Below are 15,712 nucleotides of genomic sequence, written 5' to 3' on the forward strand. Positions count from 1 at the left end.
GATGAGTATCTACATGAAATGAAATCATTAATTAGGTATCTAACCTGCATAAACTCTGAGGCAAGCAGTAGTGAGAAGACTGCGCAGGAAATTATTCATTTGAAAGTATTTCATAGAGTTGACAAGGTATATAGGGACCACGGAACCAACTGATTTCCCATAGACGGTAATGTTAATGTTTACCACTGTACTGCTTAAATGGAATTTTCAACACTGGTCCAGTAGCCATAATTTTGAGGTATGGCATCTCGGAAACCTCTAAATAGAATAATAAAAAATTCTACCAATTTGAACTTTTTTTTATATGGGGGCCACCATCTTGTATTGAATTCAGCACTAAAAATTCATCTAAATTTACAACAAAATACACACTTGCTTAATTCCCCCTGACAAAAACAGGCTAGCAAAAAAATAACTTTTTTTCTATATATTTTACATCTATATGTATTGCCCAACCCACATATTAAAACTTTGGAGACTTCTTCCACCAAAATATCCAATCAGTAGGCCCCGATGCATTCACCTTCCTATTAAATCTTCTGCCCAAACGGGGAAAACCCACAATCTATTTTCGATTTGGTTCTGTGGTCCCTATAGAATCGTACTCATTTTTAGCTCACCTGCCCGAAGGGCAAGTGAGCTTATGCCATGGTACGGCGTCCGTCGGCCGTCCGGCGTCAACTTTTTCATTTAAACAACTTCTTCTCAATAACCAAGAGGCCCAGGAACTTCATATTGGGCCTGTAGCATACTGGGGTGAAAGGCTACCAAGTTTCTTCAAATAATTGACCTTGACCTTCATTCAAGGTCACATGGGTCAAATAGGCTATAATCTTCAAACAACTTATTCTCAATAACCAAGAGGCCAAGGGACTTGATACTGGGCCTGTAGCATGCTGGGATGAAGGTCTACCAAGTTTGTACAAATAAATGACCTTGACCTTCATTCAAGGTCACATTGGTCAAATAGGCTATAATCTTCAAACGACTTCTCAATAACCAAGAGACCCAGGGACTTGATATTGGGCCTGTAGTATGCTGGGGTGAAGGGCTACTAAGTTTGTTTAAATAAATGACCTTGACCTTCATTCAAGGTCACATGGGTCAAATAGGCTATAATCTTCAAACGACTTCTTCTCAATAACCAAGAGGCCCAGACACTTGATATTGCGCCTGTAGCATGCTTGGATGAAGGGCTACAAAGTTTGTTCAAATAAATGACCTTGACCTTTATTCAAGGTCACATTGGTCAATAGGCTATAATCTTCAAACAACTTCTCAATAACCAAGAGGCCCAGGGACTTGATATTGGGCCTGTAGCATGCTGGGATGAAGGGCTACCAAGTTTGTTCAAATAAATGACCTTGACCTTCATTCAAGGTCACATTGGTCAAATAGGCTATAATCTTCAAACAACTTCTCAATAACCAAGAGGCCCAGGGACTTGATATTGGGCCTGTAGCATGCTGGGGTGAGGGGCTACAAAGTTTGTACAAATAAATGACCTTGACCTTCATTCAAGGTCACATTTGTCAAATAGGCTATAATCTTCAAACGACTTCTTTTCAATAACCAAGAGGCCCAGTGACTTGATATTGGGCCTGTAGCATGCTGGGGTGAAGGGCTACAAAGTTTGTTCAAATAAATGACCTTGACCTTCATTCAAGGTCACATTGGTCAAATAGGCTATAATCTTCCAAATGACTTCTTCTTAATAACCAAGAGGCCCAGGGACTTGATATTGGGCCTGAAAGGCTTCAAAGTTTGTTCAAATGAATGACCCTTGACCTACATTTAAGGTCACAGGGGTGAAATCGGCTTAAATCTGTAAACATTTTGCGATAGCCAAGAGCCTCCTAGACCAGATATTAGGCCAATAAAATGCTGGAATGAAGGACAAGAAAATTTATTAATATGAATAAACCTAGCTTACTATGATAATCAGCATAGTATCTGTGGAAATGACCTCAATCAACTTCAAAGTTGCTGTAGAGCCAGGTGAGCGATACAGGCCCATTGGGCCTCTTGTTCAAATTTACCTTCTCTGGGACAGGATAGGACCATAGGGTATGATGTCCAAATAGGAAGTGGCTGGCTGCAAGTCTTGGGCTGATAGGTGAAGTCTTCTATTGGTACCGGAGATGGAGATTCATATAAGAAAAAAACATGAAAATTGAAACAAATTTTTAATTAATATATAAATATCTTGATGAATTTTAAATCCAGACAGATGTCTTTTGGTCATACATGAGTATTGATATTGTACTACTGAAAAATATAAACAAATACGATATAGCCTGAAGATCAAGGGGAGATAACTCCATGCTATCTACCCACCCCCTTATTTCTCGCCTTAATCTAAAAAAAACCTAGGACAAGAGCAATTATTTATATAATTGAGTCAAAACACACACACAGGACAGTGGGCCGGGCTAGGGACAACAGAACTACCAAAATAACCACCAAAAATCGAACCGGGGTAGTGACAACAGAACAACCAATCACATCACCGAACACCGAACCGGGCTAGGGACAAGAGTACAATTAACAGCTAAGGTCATTTAAGGACGGCCTCCCGTGTATGCGTGTGATGAGTGCGTATGTGTGTTTTGGGAGGCTGCGGTATGTTTGTGTTTAGTCTCCTTGTGATAGGCCGGATCTATTGCCGATTTAGAGTGCTACCTCACTGAAGCATACTGCCGAAGACACCCAGCAGCACACCCCACCCGGTCTCATTATACCTGACAACGGGCGAACCAGTCGTCCCACTCCTAATTTGCTGAGTGCTAAGCAGGAGCAGCAACTACCATTTTTAAAGACCCTGGTATGTCTCGGCTAGGGGACAGAACCCAAAGCCTTCCTCACAGGGGCGAACGCTCAACTAAAGGCCAAAAGTAAGGCAGTGGCAAGGGAGACGCTAGGAAGAAGAAAGTTGTTAAGGACGAAGAGAAAAGATAAGATCCCAAATGAAAAATAGGCCATATACACAAACCTACAACATAATGATAGGTGTGGCATTTGCCTATAATATACTAAATGTTATAATTTATAAATCGATTAAATGCTGTCCCAAATCTATCTCACATGGAGTCTTGATATAACCAGCTAGACTATACATTAATATTGATATACAAAATACAAAATTAAACTAAGTTCCATTACAACAGGAATGTATAAGTAAGTACCATATTAACTCTATGACTATCTAACATATACATGTAGTATACTTGAAAACTAAATTTAAATTGATAAACAAATATCAATTCAATAACACTCAACATATACAATTTATACAATGGCAATACATTATCAATTTCGAAAAAATATAATTACTGTCCATTCGCTAATGCGATAACACCGCTTCACACGCGACGTGCCACTATTAAACATTTTCACTTTATACACAAAGCACATAATCCACATGAATATAATATTAAGAAGGAAAGTTAATGTCCACCCGTATGCATAAAGCTTAGTGATTCCTGTTACACATATACCCGTGATTATCATTTGTTGTGTGCTAAACAATGCGTGCAAGTTAGACGGAATTCTCGTCGTCTGCGATTTGGTCTGTAAAGTAGCTTAGGCTCTTACAAGGTGTACGTATCCTTAGTCGCGATGTTAGCCGTACTCTGGGGAGTTCAGCCTAGGATTTTCGGAGGGATATCGTGTCTAGTTTGACATGTGTCTGCTTCGGGTTGTTATTGCGGTATCTTTAGAGATGGGCCGTGCTCAGCATGTATCGAGTGCTGTTATTGGTCGAGGCACTGGCGGCGGAGCCAGTCGCTGGGTCTCATAATTAGGTTCACTGGGATCACAAGGTCACGGGTATAAAAGTCGAGCACGTGTGTGAAATTGTGCCGTTGTGTCCCAGGCTCGGTTATAACCGGAACAAGGACGTAAAGCCACATCAATCAATCAAGAAATTGGGCCTTTCTGCCGGAGAATTGGTGAGTTGCAGTCGGTTTCCGCATCATTTCTGACGCTTTGAAAACAGCGACTCAGAATAATGGAGCTAGTTTAGACACTTATGCTTTGAAAACAGAGCAGACTAATGTACGCTGTTAGGCTCTTTTAGAACATGACACGCTCGGAAAACTGAGCGAGCTTTCGGTATGTTTACATTATTTACGTAGGTTTACTTCAGCTACGCTCTCAAAACAGTGGTGGGTTGGACTTTAAAACACGTCAGCTTTGGGCTGGAGTTAATTAAGGAGTCGGGGATGTGATATTATTACTGTTTGTCTCCACAGTTATGTAGGTTCTGTAATGTTTGACATGGGTTTTTTTTGGAACTAGGCCTAAAGGGGAAATTCGTAAAGTTGGCATAGGGGAGCAAGTAAATGGGCCTGCTATCCGACCGGCCTCTATCTATTTCTGGATTATTGCCTTAATTATGTCTGGATATAATACAGCCCTACGGAGATTTTTTGCTGTAGTAGGTAAGCGAGGCCCTTTATATTTCAGAGGAAAACCATACCGAAAACCATGTATTAATTCTTCTGCTACTGGTTTTTTCTTTTTTTTGGGGGGGGGGGGGGGGGGGGGGGGGGGGGGGGGGGGATATGTAGATAAAAGATGTGACAGCAGTTCTAATTTGATTGGGGAGTAGCCTAATGAGTGTATTGACCTATTTCTTGCTGCACTTTGATCTTCGGATTTTGCTCTGTCTTCGACAGCAGCCACTGGTGTCATGTGCTTTCCTACTGTGGTTTTACTATCTTCTTCACTAGAAATGTGAGCATTAACAGGTATCATGTATGTTTTTTTGACGTACATTCCTGCTATGCCCCCACCAGTCTGGCGTCCTCTATATCGCGTAGGATGAAATTTGCCGTCTAACAGGTTCTTATAAAATGATTTCCATACTCCAGGGTCCGACACATAACGAGAACCCAATATTTTTATCTAATGAAACGGTAGTCTCTTCGGGAGTAATTTTACTGTCGCCTTCATTGTTACTGTCCCTTATATACACGTGTAGGTCATTAAATTGTCCGATTCGTAAAGGGACATCATACGGTGTGTTAAAAATAGTATTTCCGTCCTGTTCGTGATATACCCTTCTAAGAAGAGGTATATCTTCACCTCCAACACAAGAGTCGTCGCACAGATCCGAACACACGTATAGCTCTGTAGGATTCATGATTCGACTTCCGTTCACCGTAATTTCGGTCAGAGATACTACCCAGTACCCTAGGAGACACAAAGGTCTGGTTAGAGTTACCCTGAAATCGTGGGGGGCGTTGTTACTGTGAATGTTAGTACTGTCCGAAGACCTTAGAACCAATCTCACCGTCATCCTCTTGATAAGTGAAGGAACTCAATTTGAACCCATCTTATTTATACATCTTGCAGGTGTTTCTTCGGAATCCACGAATTGTATGTGTTAGGCCAGTGCAGCCAAGACACAAAAACCTCCGTTTCACCGTTTCGTTTCCGCTCTTTTATAACTTTGTCGATTTTCCAAGTGGTATTTTCGTCTACGTTAACTCTTTGCAATTCCTGACTGTAAAATGTGCCCGATATATGTTCTCCATCGAAGTCTTCCAATCTGTACAAAGGCAAACCTTGTCTCTTAAAGCGACCTCTGATGACAAAAACTTCTCCTGTCCACTTTTGATCATATTCCCTCTGAAATGGATGTTTCAAGTGCGTTATTCTAACGCGATCGCCCACTTTGTACTTATAAAAAGGTTTTTCGCGTTTCTTTTTTGTTTTGCTTTCTTTCTTGTGTTCCTTGGGTTTCCACTTTTGTTTGGTTCTAACCAGATAGGCTTTTAAGCGCACTTCCTCCTCATTGCTTTTGTTGACGTCAGAAGGTGCAATGTTGCCCAATGGTCTGGAAGGGGTGTCGTTTATACTCTGTGTGAGTGAATCTAACTGAGACAGGTATTCGTAACTCTGGTTCTGCATGAACATTCTGTACATCCGGTTTTTAATGTTTTGGATGGATCTTTCACCGAAGTTACTCTTTGTTTCATTTTGTATAAATATCAATTTCACTCCCACATCCAGAGGTGCCAACAATGATTAATTTAAAAGAGGAAGGTTTTCGAGCGGAGCGAGAAATTTTTTTTTGTCAGGGGGGCCGACGGGTTTGTTTGTTTGTTTGTTTATGTTTTACGGCCCATCGACAACTAGGGTCATTTAGGGCCAAACAATATTCTAACATGTTTTATTTTTAAAGTTAAAATCGGATAAAATTTGTCATTTTTAAAAGCATCCGTATCGTGTATTTACATCATTATGATAAAAGGTGGTTAAAAATGGTGATATATATATATGTACGAATAGATTATGTGAAATAATATGTACGAGTAGATTATGTGAACTTTGTTATCAATAGAACGTCAAAGACAGTAACGTAAAAGACATCAAAGTCTATAAAATAGATCGATTTCTTTCAAGTAGCTAAATATTGTTTTCGAATCCACGGAACTGAAAAGGGTTTTCATATCCGGGACTCGAAAGTATTTATCACGAATATGCTTAAAATCGGAACATTCTATTAAAAAATGCTGCACTGTGAATTGAACATCACATGCATAACACACCGGTGGATCCTCTCGTTTCAAAAGGAACGAATGAGTAGTATATGTGTGCCCGGTACGGAGCCGAGAGAGGACTATTTCCTCTCTACGATCCTTCCGGCTTGGTTTTGATGTTTTAAGTTTTGGTTGTACTTTAAAAAGTTTGTTGCTCGTCTCGAGAGACCAGCGTTGCTGCCATTTACTCTGAATGGCAGAACTAATTAGAGGTTTGAAATCTGTATATGGTATTTTAATATTTGTTTGTTGCAGATTTAGAGCAAGTTTTGCTTGGCGGTCAACAAGTTCGTTGCCTTTAATTCCGACATGGCTCGGAATCCAAAGTAATGTTATTTTGCATTTTTTTAAGATACGAGATATTCGTAAAACAAGGTTTTGTATGAGTATGTTCTTTGGATCTCGTGATTGTAAATTCTGAAGGACGGATAGAGAGTCGGAACAAATGATTGCTTTTCTGATGCGTTGTTCTTCGATATGGTCGAGGGCCAAATCGATGGCACATGCTTCCGCAGAGAAGATAGAGGCACCATCTGGTAAGCGGATTGAAGAGCAATGGTGATCGGAATAGCATGCTGCGGAGACCTTTACTCCATCTTTTGAGCCATCAGTGTAGATCTGAACATGATCAGGAAAATCTGCAATGCACTCCCGAAAAGAAGATTTGTGCTCTTCGGGTAATACGCTCGACTTTGCCCTCTCATGTAGAGTAAGGTTAATATCAGGTGATTCGACAAGCCACGGTGGTACATCAGTTACGGTGTACTCGCCTATGTTGTCTAAACTTATGTCAAGTTCCTGAAGAAAGTTAGAAATTCTAATGCCAAATGTTGGTAGGAGTTTTTGGTTTTGAGTAAATATGTTTTGGTATTGCGGATTGACAACAAGGTCAAAAGCTGGATTTTTCGGGTTGGATTTCAATTGGGCGGCATATTGAAGAGAAAGCTTTTTCCTTCTGTCATTTAAGGATGGTTCATTTGCCTCTACATAAAGGCTCTGCACAGGTGTTGTTCGAAAAGCACCAAGTACCAGACGTAATCCTTGGTTTTGGATAGGATCAAGCATCTGCAGGTAAGAATTTCGTGCCGATCCATAAACGATTGAGCCATAGTCGAGTTTTGATCGAATAAGCGTCCTATAAAGGCGCAGAAGCATTTCACGGTCTGCACCCCAGTCAGTATGGGATAGTACTCGTAAAATGTTCATTGCCTTTGAGCACTTATCTTTCAAGTATTTTATATGTGGAACAAAGGAGAGTTTCGAATCGAAAATTAGTCCGAGGAATTTAGTCTGCTCGACAACTGGAATTCTGATATCATTTAATGTTAGGTCTGGATCATTATGTGGTTTTCGTTTTTGGCAGAAGTGCATGCAGACAGTTTGGCCGACGGGTTTCAAGTGTCCGGAAATGCATTCTGGGCATATAAGCAGCACACAATTCAGATAATTTGGTTTGGGAAAATAACTCAAATATATGTTAAAAAACTAAGAAATGTTCATTTTATTTAGTTTTACCTTGATCTAGTCTCTCTGTGATTTCAGTGCTTCGTATGTATGATGTCATTTTCCCCACCGTGTGCAATGCTGAAATCACAATTGCAAGTAACACATCTTGCAGTATATTCATCCCGATCGGATTGAACAATAAAATGAAAACGCTCCTTGTATTCAGCTTTAAATCTCTGGTCCCATTGCGACTTAACTTTTTTCTTTGGTGTTACTGATTTTACGGTTTCGTCTTCAGCTGTCAGACCACGTTTTTCCGCCATTTTGATAAACTTGGGAAGACCATTCATGATCGTTCATATGCTTGAAAATGATGTATAAATAATACTGATGGTGACAAACGCACAGGAGATCGAGAGCGCGGATTCTAACAGAGCTAGTGGAAACGGACATCGTTATTCCGGATTTAGGAAACATTTCGATTTTTTTTTTATAAAATCGTACAAAAGTCATGAAAAAGCGGAAGGCGTATTTTATACCTAAAAATCGTAAGGATTACGCCAAAAGAGGAAGGGTTGGCACCTCTGCACATCCTGTAAATATTCTTTCATCCATTTGTTTTTAAATTCTCTGCCCTTACCACTCCTAATTAGAGCGGGGCTTCTGCCTTTTGCGAAAATCAATTTCAGTCCTTGTACAACGGCGGAACCTGTTTTCTGTTTTAAAGGTGTCGTGAACACAAATCTAGAAAATATGTCTTGAAGTATCAAAATTCCTTTGTTGTGTTTTGCTATATTTCTCACGTCCATCAGATCCCCATCCAACTGAATGTCTATCCCCGAAACTACTACTCGATTTCTCATGAAATTCCTCTGAACTATCTTTTGTAAGGAATATGCTTCCTTGTCGGACAAATATTGCTTTATTCGAGATAACCCTATCTTACATTTGCCTTCCTTCTTAATGATCCGATACAACTTGTCTGGCCCTGTCAAAGCAGCAGAGTGACTTGGATTCGACCATATCTCATCGAGGTATTGTTTCTCCTTTGCTGTCAACATCATGAATGCGAAAAATGTTGTTGAAATCATCTATATGTATCTAAATTGTTAAAAAAACAACAAGTAATAACAATGGAATTCTGTGATAATATTTTTTATTTACTGATGCTCTATCAAAATCACACTATTTTGAGTCTCTATTCTTAAATTGTCATTCTGCTTTGGTAGGTTTTTGTTTTCGATGTTTTCTTCATTGGTGCTCATTGACATGACATTGTATTTTCCTCTCTTCTTCAATAAAGGAAAAGCATTGGCCATCACAATGTGTTTCCATGTTTTCAGGAGAAACCGCTCCACAGTAAGTTTTTCAATATCTTCTTGAATATGCATGTGTACACTGGGTTTCTGTAATGTCTCCTCTTATTCAATCATCAAGAGGGTGCATTGTTCATCACCCTGTGTTTCCATGCTTTTTGTAAGTACCATTCTGCTTGCCATGTTTTCGCTTTGCTATGTTCTTCTCAAGAAGTGATGCCAAATATCTGTGAAGACCCTGTTTATATAGACTGTAATTATGCTGATTTGAGACCCTCCAATGAAATACAATTCACCTTTCCGAGAATCCGCCGCTAAGCCACGCCCCCTTAGTTACCGTAACTAAGTCCCACAACATCATCCAATATGGCGGAACATTCCATCACAGCATCGGATTACTTAGCGGCGATTTCGGACGATATTTCGCATTTATATTTGCCAAATGCGTCAGATTTATCCCAAAGAGCTTTGCAGTAAGGGATGAATTATTTCACACAGGGCTACATTCACGACATCAAGACCAGACGTACGGAGACATCGGTGTTTGTTGATGCGAGATGCTGGAGATCCATGAAGAAATCCCAGGAACCGCACAAACTCCAAGTTGAAATAAAAGACTCGGCGATAATAGAATCTTTCTGTTCGTGTCAGGTTGGGTAAGTACGATATATTTTAATTTATTGACTTGGTCAAAATCGTTTTTAAAACAGTTGAAAATAGATCAAACGAACGTTGCAATTTGTCGGCTAGACACGCCCCATGTCAGTGTCATGACATCGAGACTGGCCACCGGCACCCTCTGGATCCGACCAACATTAAAACGAATTACGTCATACAATCGAGTCGAATAAAATAAAATTTGGTAGGCCTACATGTACGATGCCTTACTAGTCAACACTAATCTGTCAATCACAAACGTCAATAGTTTCACCCTGTCAATAAATGGGGACCGATCTAAGATTATGTAAAGCCAAGACTTGTATAATGTGTAGACCACATGCGTGTGTTGTAAACATGATCAGTTCTACCGGCCCGGTAGTGTGACAGTAGCCTACATAAATACATACACGTATACTGATACAGAGGCTGGTAGTAAACCTTCATGTATTACATGTATTTAAATTTAAATAAGTCATTAGATGTTGTCTTGATTGTCATGAACAAAAACTACCCAGTAATGAAAAATATAAAAGATTTTGTTACACAAATATTTCATAAATTTTACCAATATTACCTCAGTCACCTTTCATTGAAGTGTATTTTGTTACAAATTAGATGGTCACTGCTCTCATATTGTGGGCCTTCTCAAGTCACTGCAGGGATTTAAGTTGCACAACTGCACCCATGTACCAGACCAGCAGAGCTGCACAAGCATACCACAACAGTGGCATGTTCCAAGAGTAGCCAAAATAAAGCCTGTTCCTATCAATCATGTGATTGTGTCCAAGCCAACAGAGAGCAGGAAACGAAAGCCTATACTTTGCCAGCTAGATCAAAACTATAGGTAACTAACCAACTAAACTGTTTCACATTGTCCTTCAAACAGTAATAGCCATTTAATTACCCCAATATTTTTGTTGTTAATTTTGACACAGTCAAGTTTTTGTATAATGTGCATGTCGCATATATTTATGCAATGACTGTTCCAATTATTTCAGATCTCGCATCACTTGAATTTGTTGTATCATTCTAACATACTGCACAGCAATCATGAATAAATCAAAATCATTTTTTAGTTAATCATGTAATTTAATAATGTGATTTTTTTTAAAGAATGCATATATATATATTCAGTATATCAATTATCATATTAATTAAGTACTTGTTTCTGTTGTCAATAAATGCATTCAATAGGAAATACAATCAATGAATCATGTTCCAATTCAGGTTACCAAAGATAACTCAGACAGATATTTGGTCATCTAACCAGCTTAGAAGGTACACCACTGTCCTACATTCTGACTGCTGATGCACCAATGACAACTACACAATGTGGGGAAGTTCAGTGTGGATCTCTACTTTCATATCAGGTAAATAATTTCACAGAACAAAAATCAAAACTGCTATATAGGATGGATAATCTTCAGAAAGCTGCTGCACTTGCATATATATACAAATGTATTATAGTTAAAATATACATGTACACGTTTGAGCATCTCATTTGTCTTTGATGTATACATCTTGGAAGAGTGTCAACAGACGCACCAGATTTTGTTTATTTGTGAAAACAATGTCACTGGTATGGTATGGGACACAATGCGAAAGTTTTTAATCTTGAATATCACTCTTTCAATATGAATCCGGTATTTGGCAATTTTCTGGGTCTTCTTAACATCCGCAGGTGACATCTGACTTCCAGATTTTGCAAAGGGGGGAATGTTGAGAACTAACCCTAGCTGTCCAAGTTCCTCACCAATAGTAAAGCCTTTGTCAGCCATTACAGCATCACCATCGTTTAAATACCCGTGAGCTTTGAGGTTTTTTAATGTCTTATAGAAGCCACTTTCCTCTGTTATTGTCTTGTCCGAGATAGAGCCAGAATATAGTTCTGAAACAAATATCACTGATCCACTAGGGTCACAACCAATGAGACATTTCAATGTAGTACTTGATTTATAGTCACTATAAAATTGACTTTGAAGTCCAAGTGCACATGGTGTTTGTGTTTTTAATTCTGTACCATCAATGATTACAAGAGATGTTGGGAAATCTTTTCTGTAATCAATTGGCATGTTCTCGATAATTGTGTCCCGATATGGCCATATTGACAGTTGTCCCAACTTGAAGTACATGTGGTCTATCCATGTATTAAAAACCACTCCGGTTGATTGTAGTGTGAGCCCAAATCTTATAGCAAGGTCCTTCAATCCGAAATCATGACGGAGTCGACATAAGGTCAAAAATAGTCCATCCTCATTTGATATTTTTTTGATATCAACACGTCCTTTCTCATAATTAACACAAGATCCCGAGGGCACTAGAAAGTTCAAAAGAGCCATGAAAGATGAATATGTAATTCCAGTGTAATATTTCACGAGTCCATTGAATTTATCCTCCTTGGCTTGAACTTCCTGGATTCCAAAAGATGCTGACTGTTGTTGCTGATTTTTCAATTCCTCAATTGTTCTTTCCTGTGACTCTACAGTTGACCGAAGTTGATGTATTTCTGCTGACAGGACCAGAACATCCATAGACGACACCCCTGAAATTTAAAGATCACACATATTTATATATAAAAGGTACATGTATGTACAGTTGGACCTCGTTAACTCGAACTCCTATAACTCCAATACCCTTCTTAATTCAAAGTATTTTGCTGGTCCAGACCAAGCTTTACACTAAACATTCAAGATCACTCATGATAAACTAAAATACTCTGGTAACTCGAAGCTTATCATGGTCCCTCTGCCTTCGAGTTAACGAGGTTTGACTCAATTGACTCTATTTTGAAAATTATCACATTTTAATTAAATGTCAACATTTTCATATTTCAGACCCGGAACTTAAAACTGAATGCTGAGCAGCCAACATCACAGGGTTGTGGCAACACATCTGTACATAATGCAGCACCAGTGCCCTTACCCCCAGTAATGCAGCACCAGTGCCCTTACCCCCAGAATTTCAACATCTTAACTCTGACATACAGCAATCAGACATAGAGAGAATTGAGCAGGAAACAAGAGACCAATCATTATCAACTGCCTGGTGTGAGGAAAGGAAACATCGACTAACATCGTCAAACTTTGGTAAAGTGTTGGTGAGGAAGGCCAAGCCTACAGATAGCTTTATGTCAACCGTGTTTAACCGGGATACCATCTTTGCTACCTCATTGGACTATTGTACACGGAATGAAAAGAACGCAAAAGCAAATCTATTAGACAAAATTCCTTCCTATCATGTACATGAGTGTGGTCTTGTTATCAACAAGGAATTTACTTTCCTTGGGGCTTCTCCAGATGGTAAAGTTTGTATTGATAAAGAATGTGGCTTATTGGAGATCAAATGTCCCTATTCTGCAAGGAACCTCACCATCAACGAGGCATGTACTCAAGTTACGAATTTTTGTCTGGAGTTGGAAGATGATACCGCTGTCAAATTAAGAAAGAAACATGCTTATTATGCTCAAGTACAGGGACAACTCCTGATTACTGGATGCAAGTTCTGTATATTTGTTGTGTTTACACAAAAGGATATTCATGTGGAAAGGATTCTGCCAGACATCATTTTTATGCAGTCAATGCTTGAGAAGTTGAGAAGTTTTACAGAGATCATGGACTTGCATACTTGAATAAAAAGTAAATTTTAATACTTACATTGAGAATCAGTCTGTGTGGCCTGGTCACAAAATGCAGTGACTTCTTCTGTATTATGTACAGGTTCCACATTATAACTGTAACATTAGAAAGAATCATATTGTTCAAACCCTCATAGGGTATTATATCAGATTGCAATAAAATTTAGTAAATACCTACTTTGGATGCTGTTGTTGTAAAATATCAACTTAATCAAGCTCTTTATATTTAATCATCTATAAATTACTCCATTTGTTTTCTCAGTAATATTGTGATGTATGGAGTATAGCTGACTCAATCATTATTGATGGACTTATGAGCCTTTAAAACTTTCTTACAATGATAACACTGTTTTTCGATATTCACAACAATGCTGAATACATTTCATTGAGAAAAGAATTTCCATTTTTATTATTCATTGTTCAATAAAGAAGCACAGAAATATGTATTATGTATGTATATATATGTATATGCTTACATTTCGGTGTTTTCTTCCAGAGGGATTTTTCTTTTTCTTTTGTTCAACCATGCAGTTGTCTCTCTGATCCTTGGCCTATGTCTGGCAGGCGTGCTCGATGAACCATCAGCTTGTATAGGGTCAGGGTACATGGCAGTTGGTCCATTTCCTCCAACAAAGTGCTAAATTAAAAGAATTGGTATTTTATTAATTTTTAAGCATTGAGAATGTAGTAAAAATATTGGAAATGAATAATGTATACCGGTACAATAATTAAATCAAAGGATTGTTTTGGTTTATGTTGTCCTTACAAAAAGAGTCATTTAAGGACACTCCAGGTTAAGAATGTGATGGAAAGGTCACAGTACATGTGTAACTCGTCATACGTAAAGCTGCTGTACATGTGTAACAGGAGGGAGAGGGGGTTGGAGTGGGGGTGTAATGTTTATTGTCTTACCCTGTACACCAGTCAACCCAGGTTCGATGGGTAATACTTGTACTCAGAAGGAAAGGAGGACAAGAAATATACAAACTATTTAGCTCTTTATTATCAGACGTCAGAGGTCCTGATTTGTTTTTACCATTTTCCTCAATTAAAACATATTTTCTGTTTTCCAGTACGTATAAATGTATAATGCACCTCAGTTGTGGTCACGCGACCATTTGTAAACGGGCAAAATGTGTACTTGAATTAAGTGTCTGGCTGTGCTAGATTTAGTCGCCAATTGTCAGATTATGACACAGAATTGTATTTTGACAGAGAAAAATAAAATAAGATAATTTTTCAAAATAAAATATTTTTCCTACCTCTCTCTACCTACACTATTTTTTGGGAGACGAAATGGGAAACACAACTACCCGATATTATTTTTTTGGCTTTACAGAAGAAGGATACTCGGGAAACATAGACCTCGCACAAGACAAGTGTATTTCAATGTATTCAGATAAACAAGAAGAGAAATACGTCACGGGTACAAAGAGTACAGACTTAACAATCCCTCGTATATCTACACCGACACAGACTACCTGTATAAAGCTAATTATATAACGAGGACAGAAAACATTGATAACACCCATCCCCCACAACCATTCAACACACATGTACATCAGTCACTGACAGCCGTCACTTTTTGCCAGCTTGCATTTCGAGTAGACTGCAATAAACTGATAAACAAACAACGACTTCATCACAAATAACCAAACTGGTCGAAATAGGGTTGTAAACAAACATACACGTTTCTTAAATTTTGTATCGGCATATGTGCAAATTATGTCGGTACGTACCTTTGAGCAGACGGCTTTGTGTTTGTTAATCCGGTCTACATTAAGCTGTTCGTGTGGTCTGCCGCATGCTTTTATCCACCTCATACATTTATCCAGGTTTGTTTTGGGTTTCGGAAATAGTATAAATCGTTCCCCATCTAGTCTCATTGGATATCTTTATCCGATGTCTGGTGTTGGATTGAATTAAAACTTTGCAGGGTTATTGATATCATCACATTAATGAATATCTAATCATAGCCCGTTTTTGGGAAATTTATCGACAAAGCATGCGCAGGAAAGAGGCGACAAACAATTACGAATTAATCTTGTTCTATATTTGTTAATGTCAACCGCAATTAATCTTTTTTTCCCCCTTTTTTTTGAAGGGGA

General features: G+C 38.7%; 2 protein-coding genes across 2 annotated transcripts; both read right to left on the minus strand.

The window, feature by feature from the left end:
* Positions 1–5,343: 5,343 nt before the first annotated feature.
* Positions 5,344–5,931, minus strand: LOC117321454. Its single transcript, XM_033875871.1, has one exon. It carries the CDS (start codon positions 5,929–5,931, stop codon positions 5,344–5,346), a length of 588 nt encoding a protein of 195 aa, XP_033731762.1.
* A 5,571-nt stretch (positions 5,932–11,502) lies between these two features.
* LOC117321455 lies at positions 11,503–15,673 on the minus strand. Its single transcript, XM_033875872.1, has 4 exons — positions 15,344–15,673; positions 14,081–14,241; positions 13,624–13,700; positions 11,503–12,512 (listed from the first exon to the last, which is right to left on the minus strand). Exons 1-4 carry the CDS (start codon positions 15,488–15,490, stop codon positions 11,503–11,505), a joined length of 1,395 nt encoding a protein of 464 aa, XP_033731763.1. The 5' UTR covers positions 15,491–15,673.
* Positions 15,674–15,712: the final 39 nt, after the last annotated feature.

The sequence above is a fragment of the Pecten maximus genome, unplaced genomic scaffold (assembly GCF_902652985.1).
Source record: "Pecten maximus unplaced genomic scaffold, xPecMax1.1, whole genome shotgun sequence".
In the NCBI taxonomy this organism is placed as follows: Eukaryota; Metazoa; Mollusca; class Bivalvia; order Pectinida; family Pectinidae; genus Pecten; species Pecten maximus.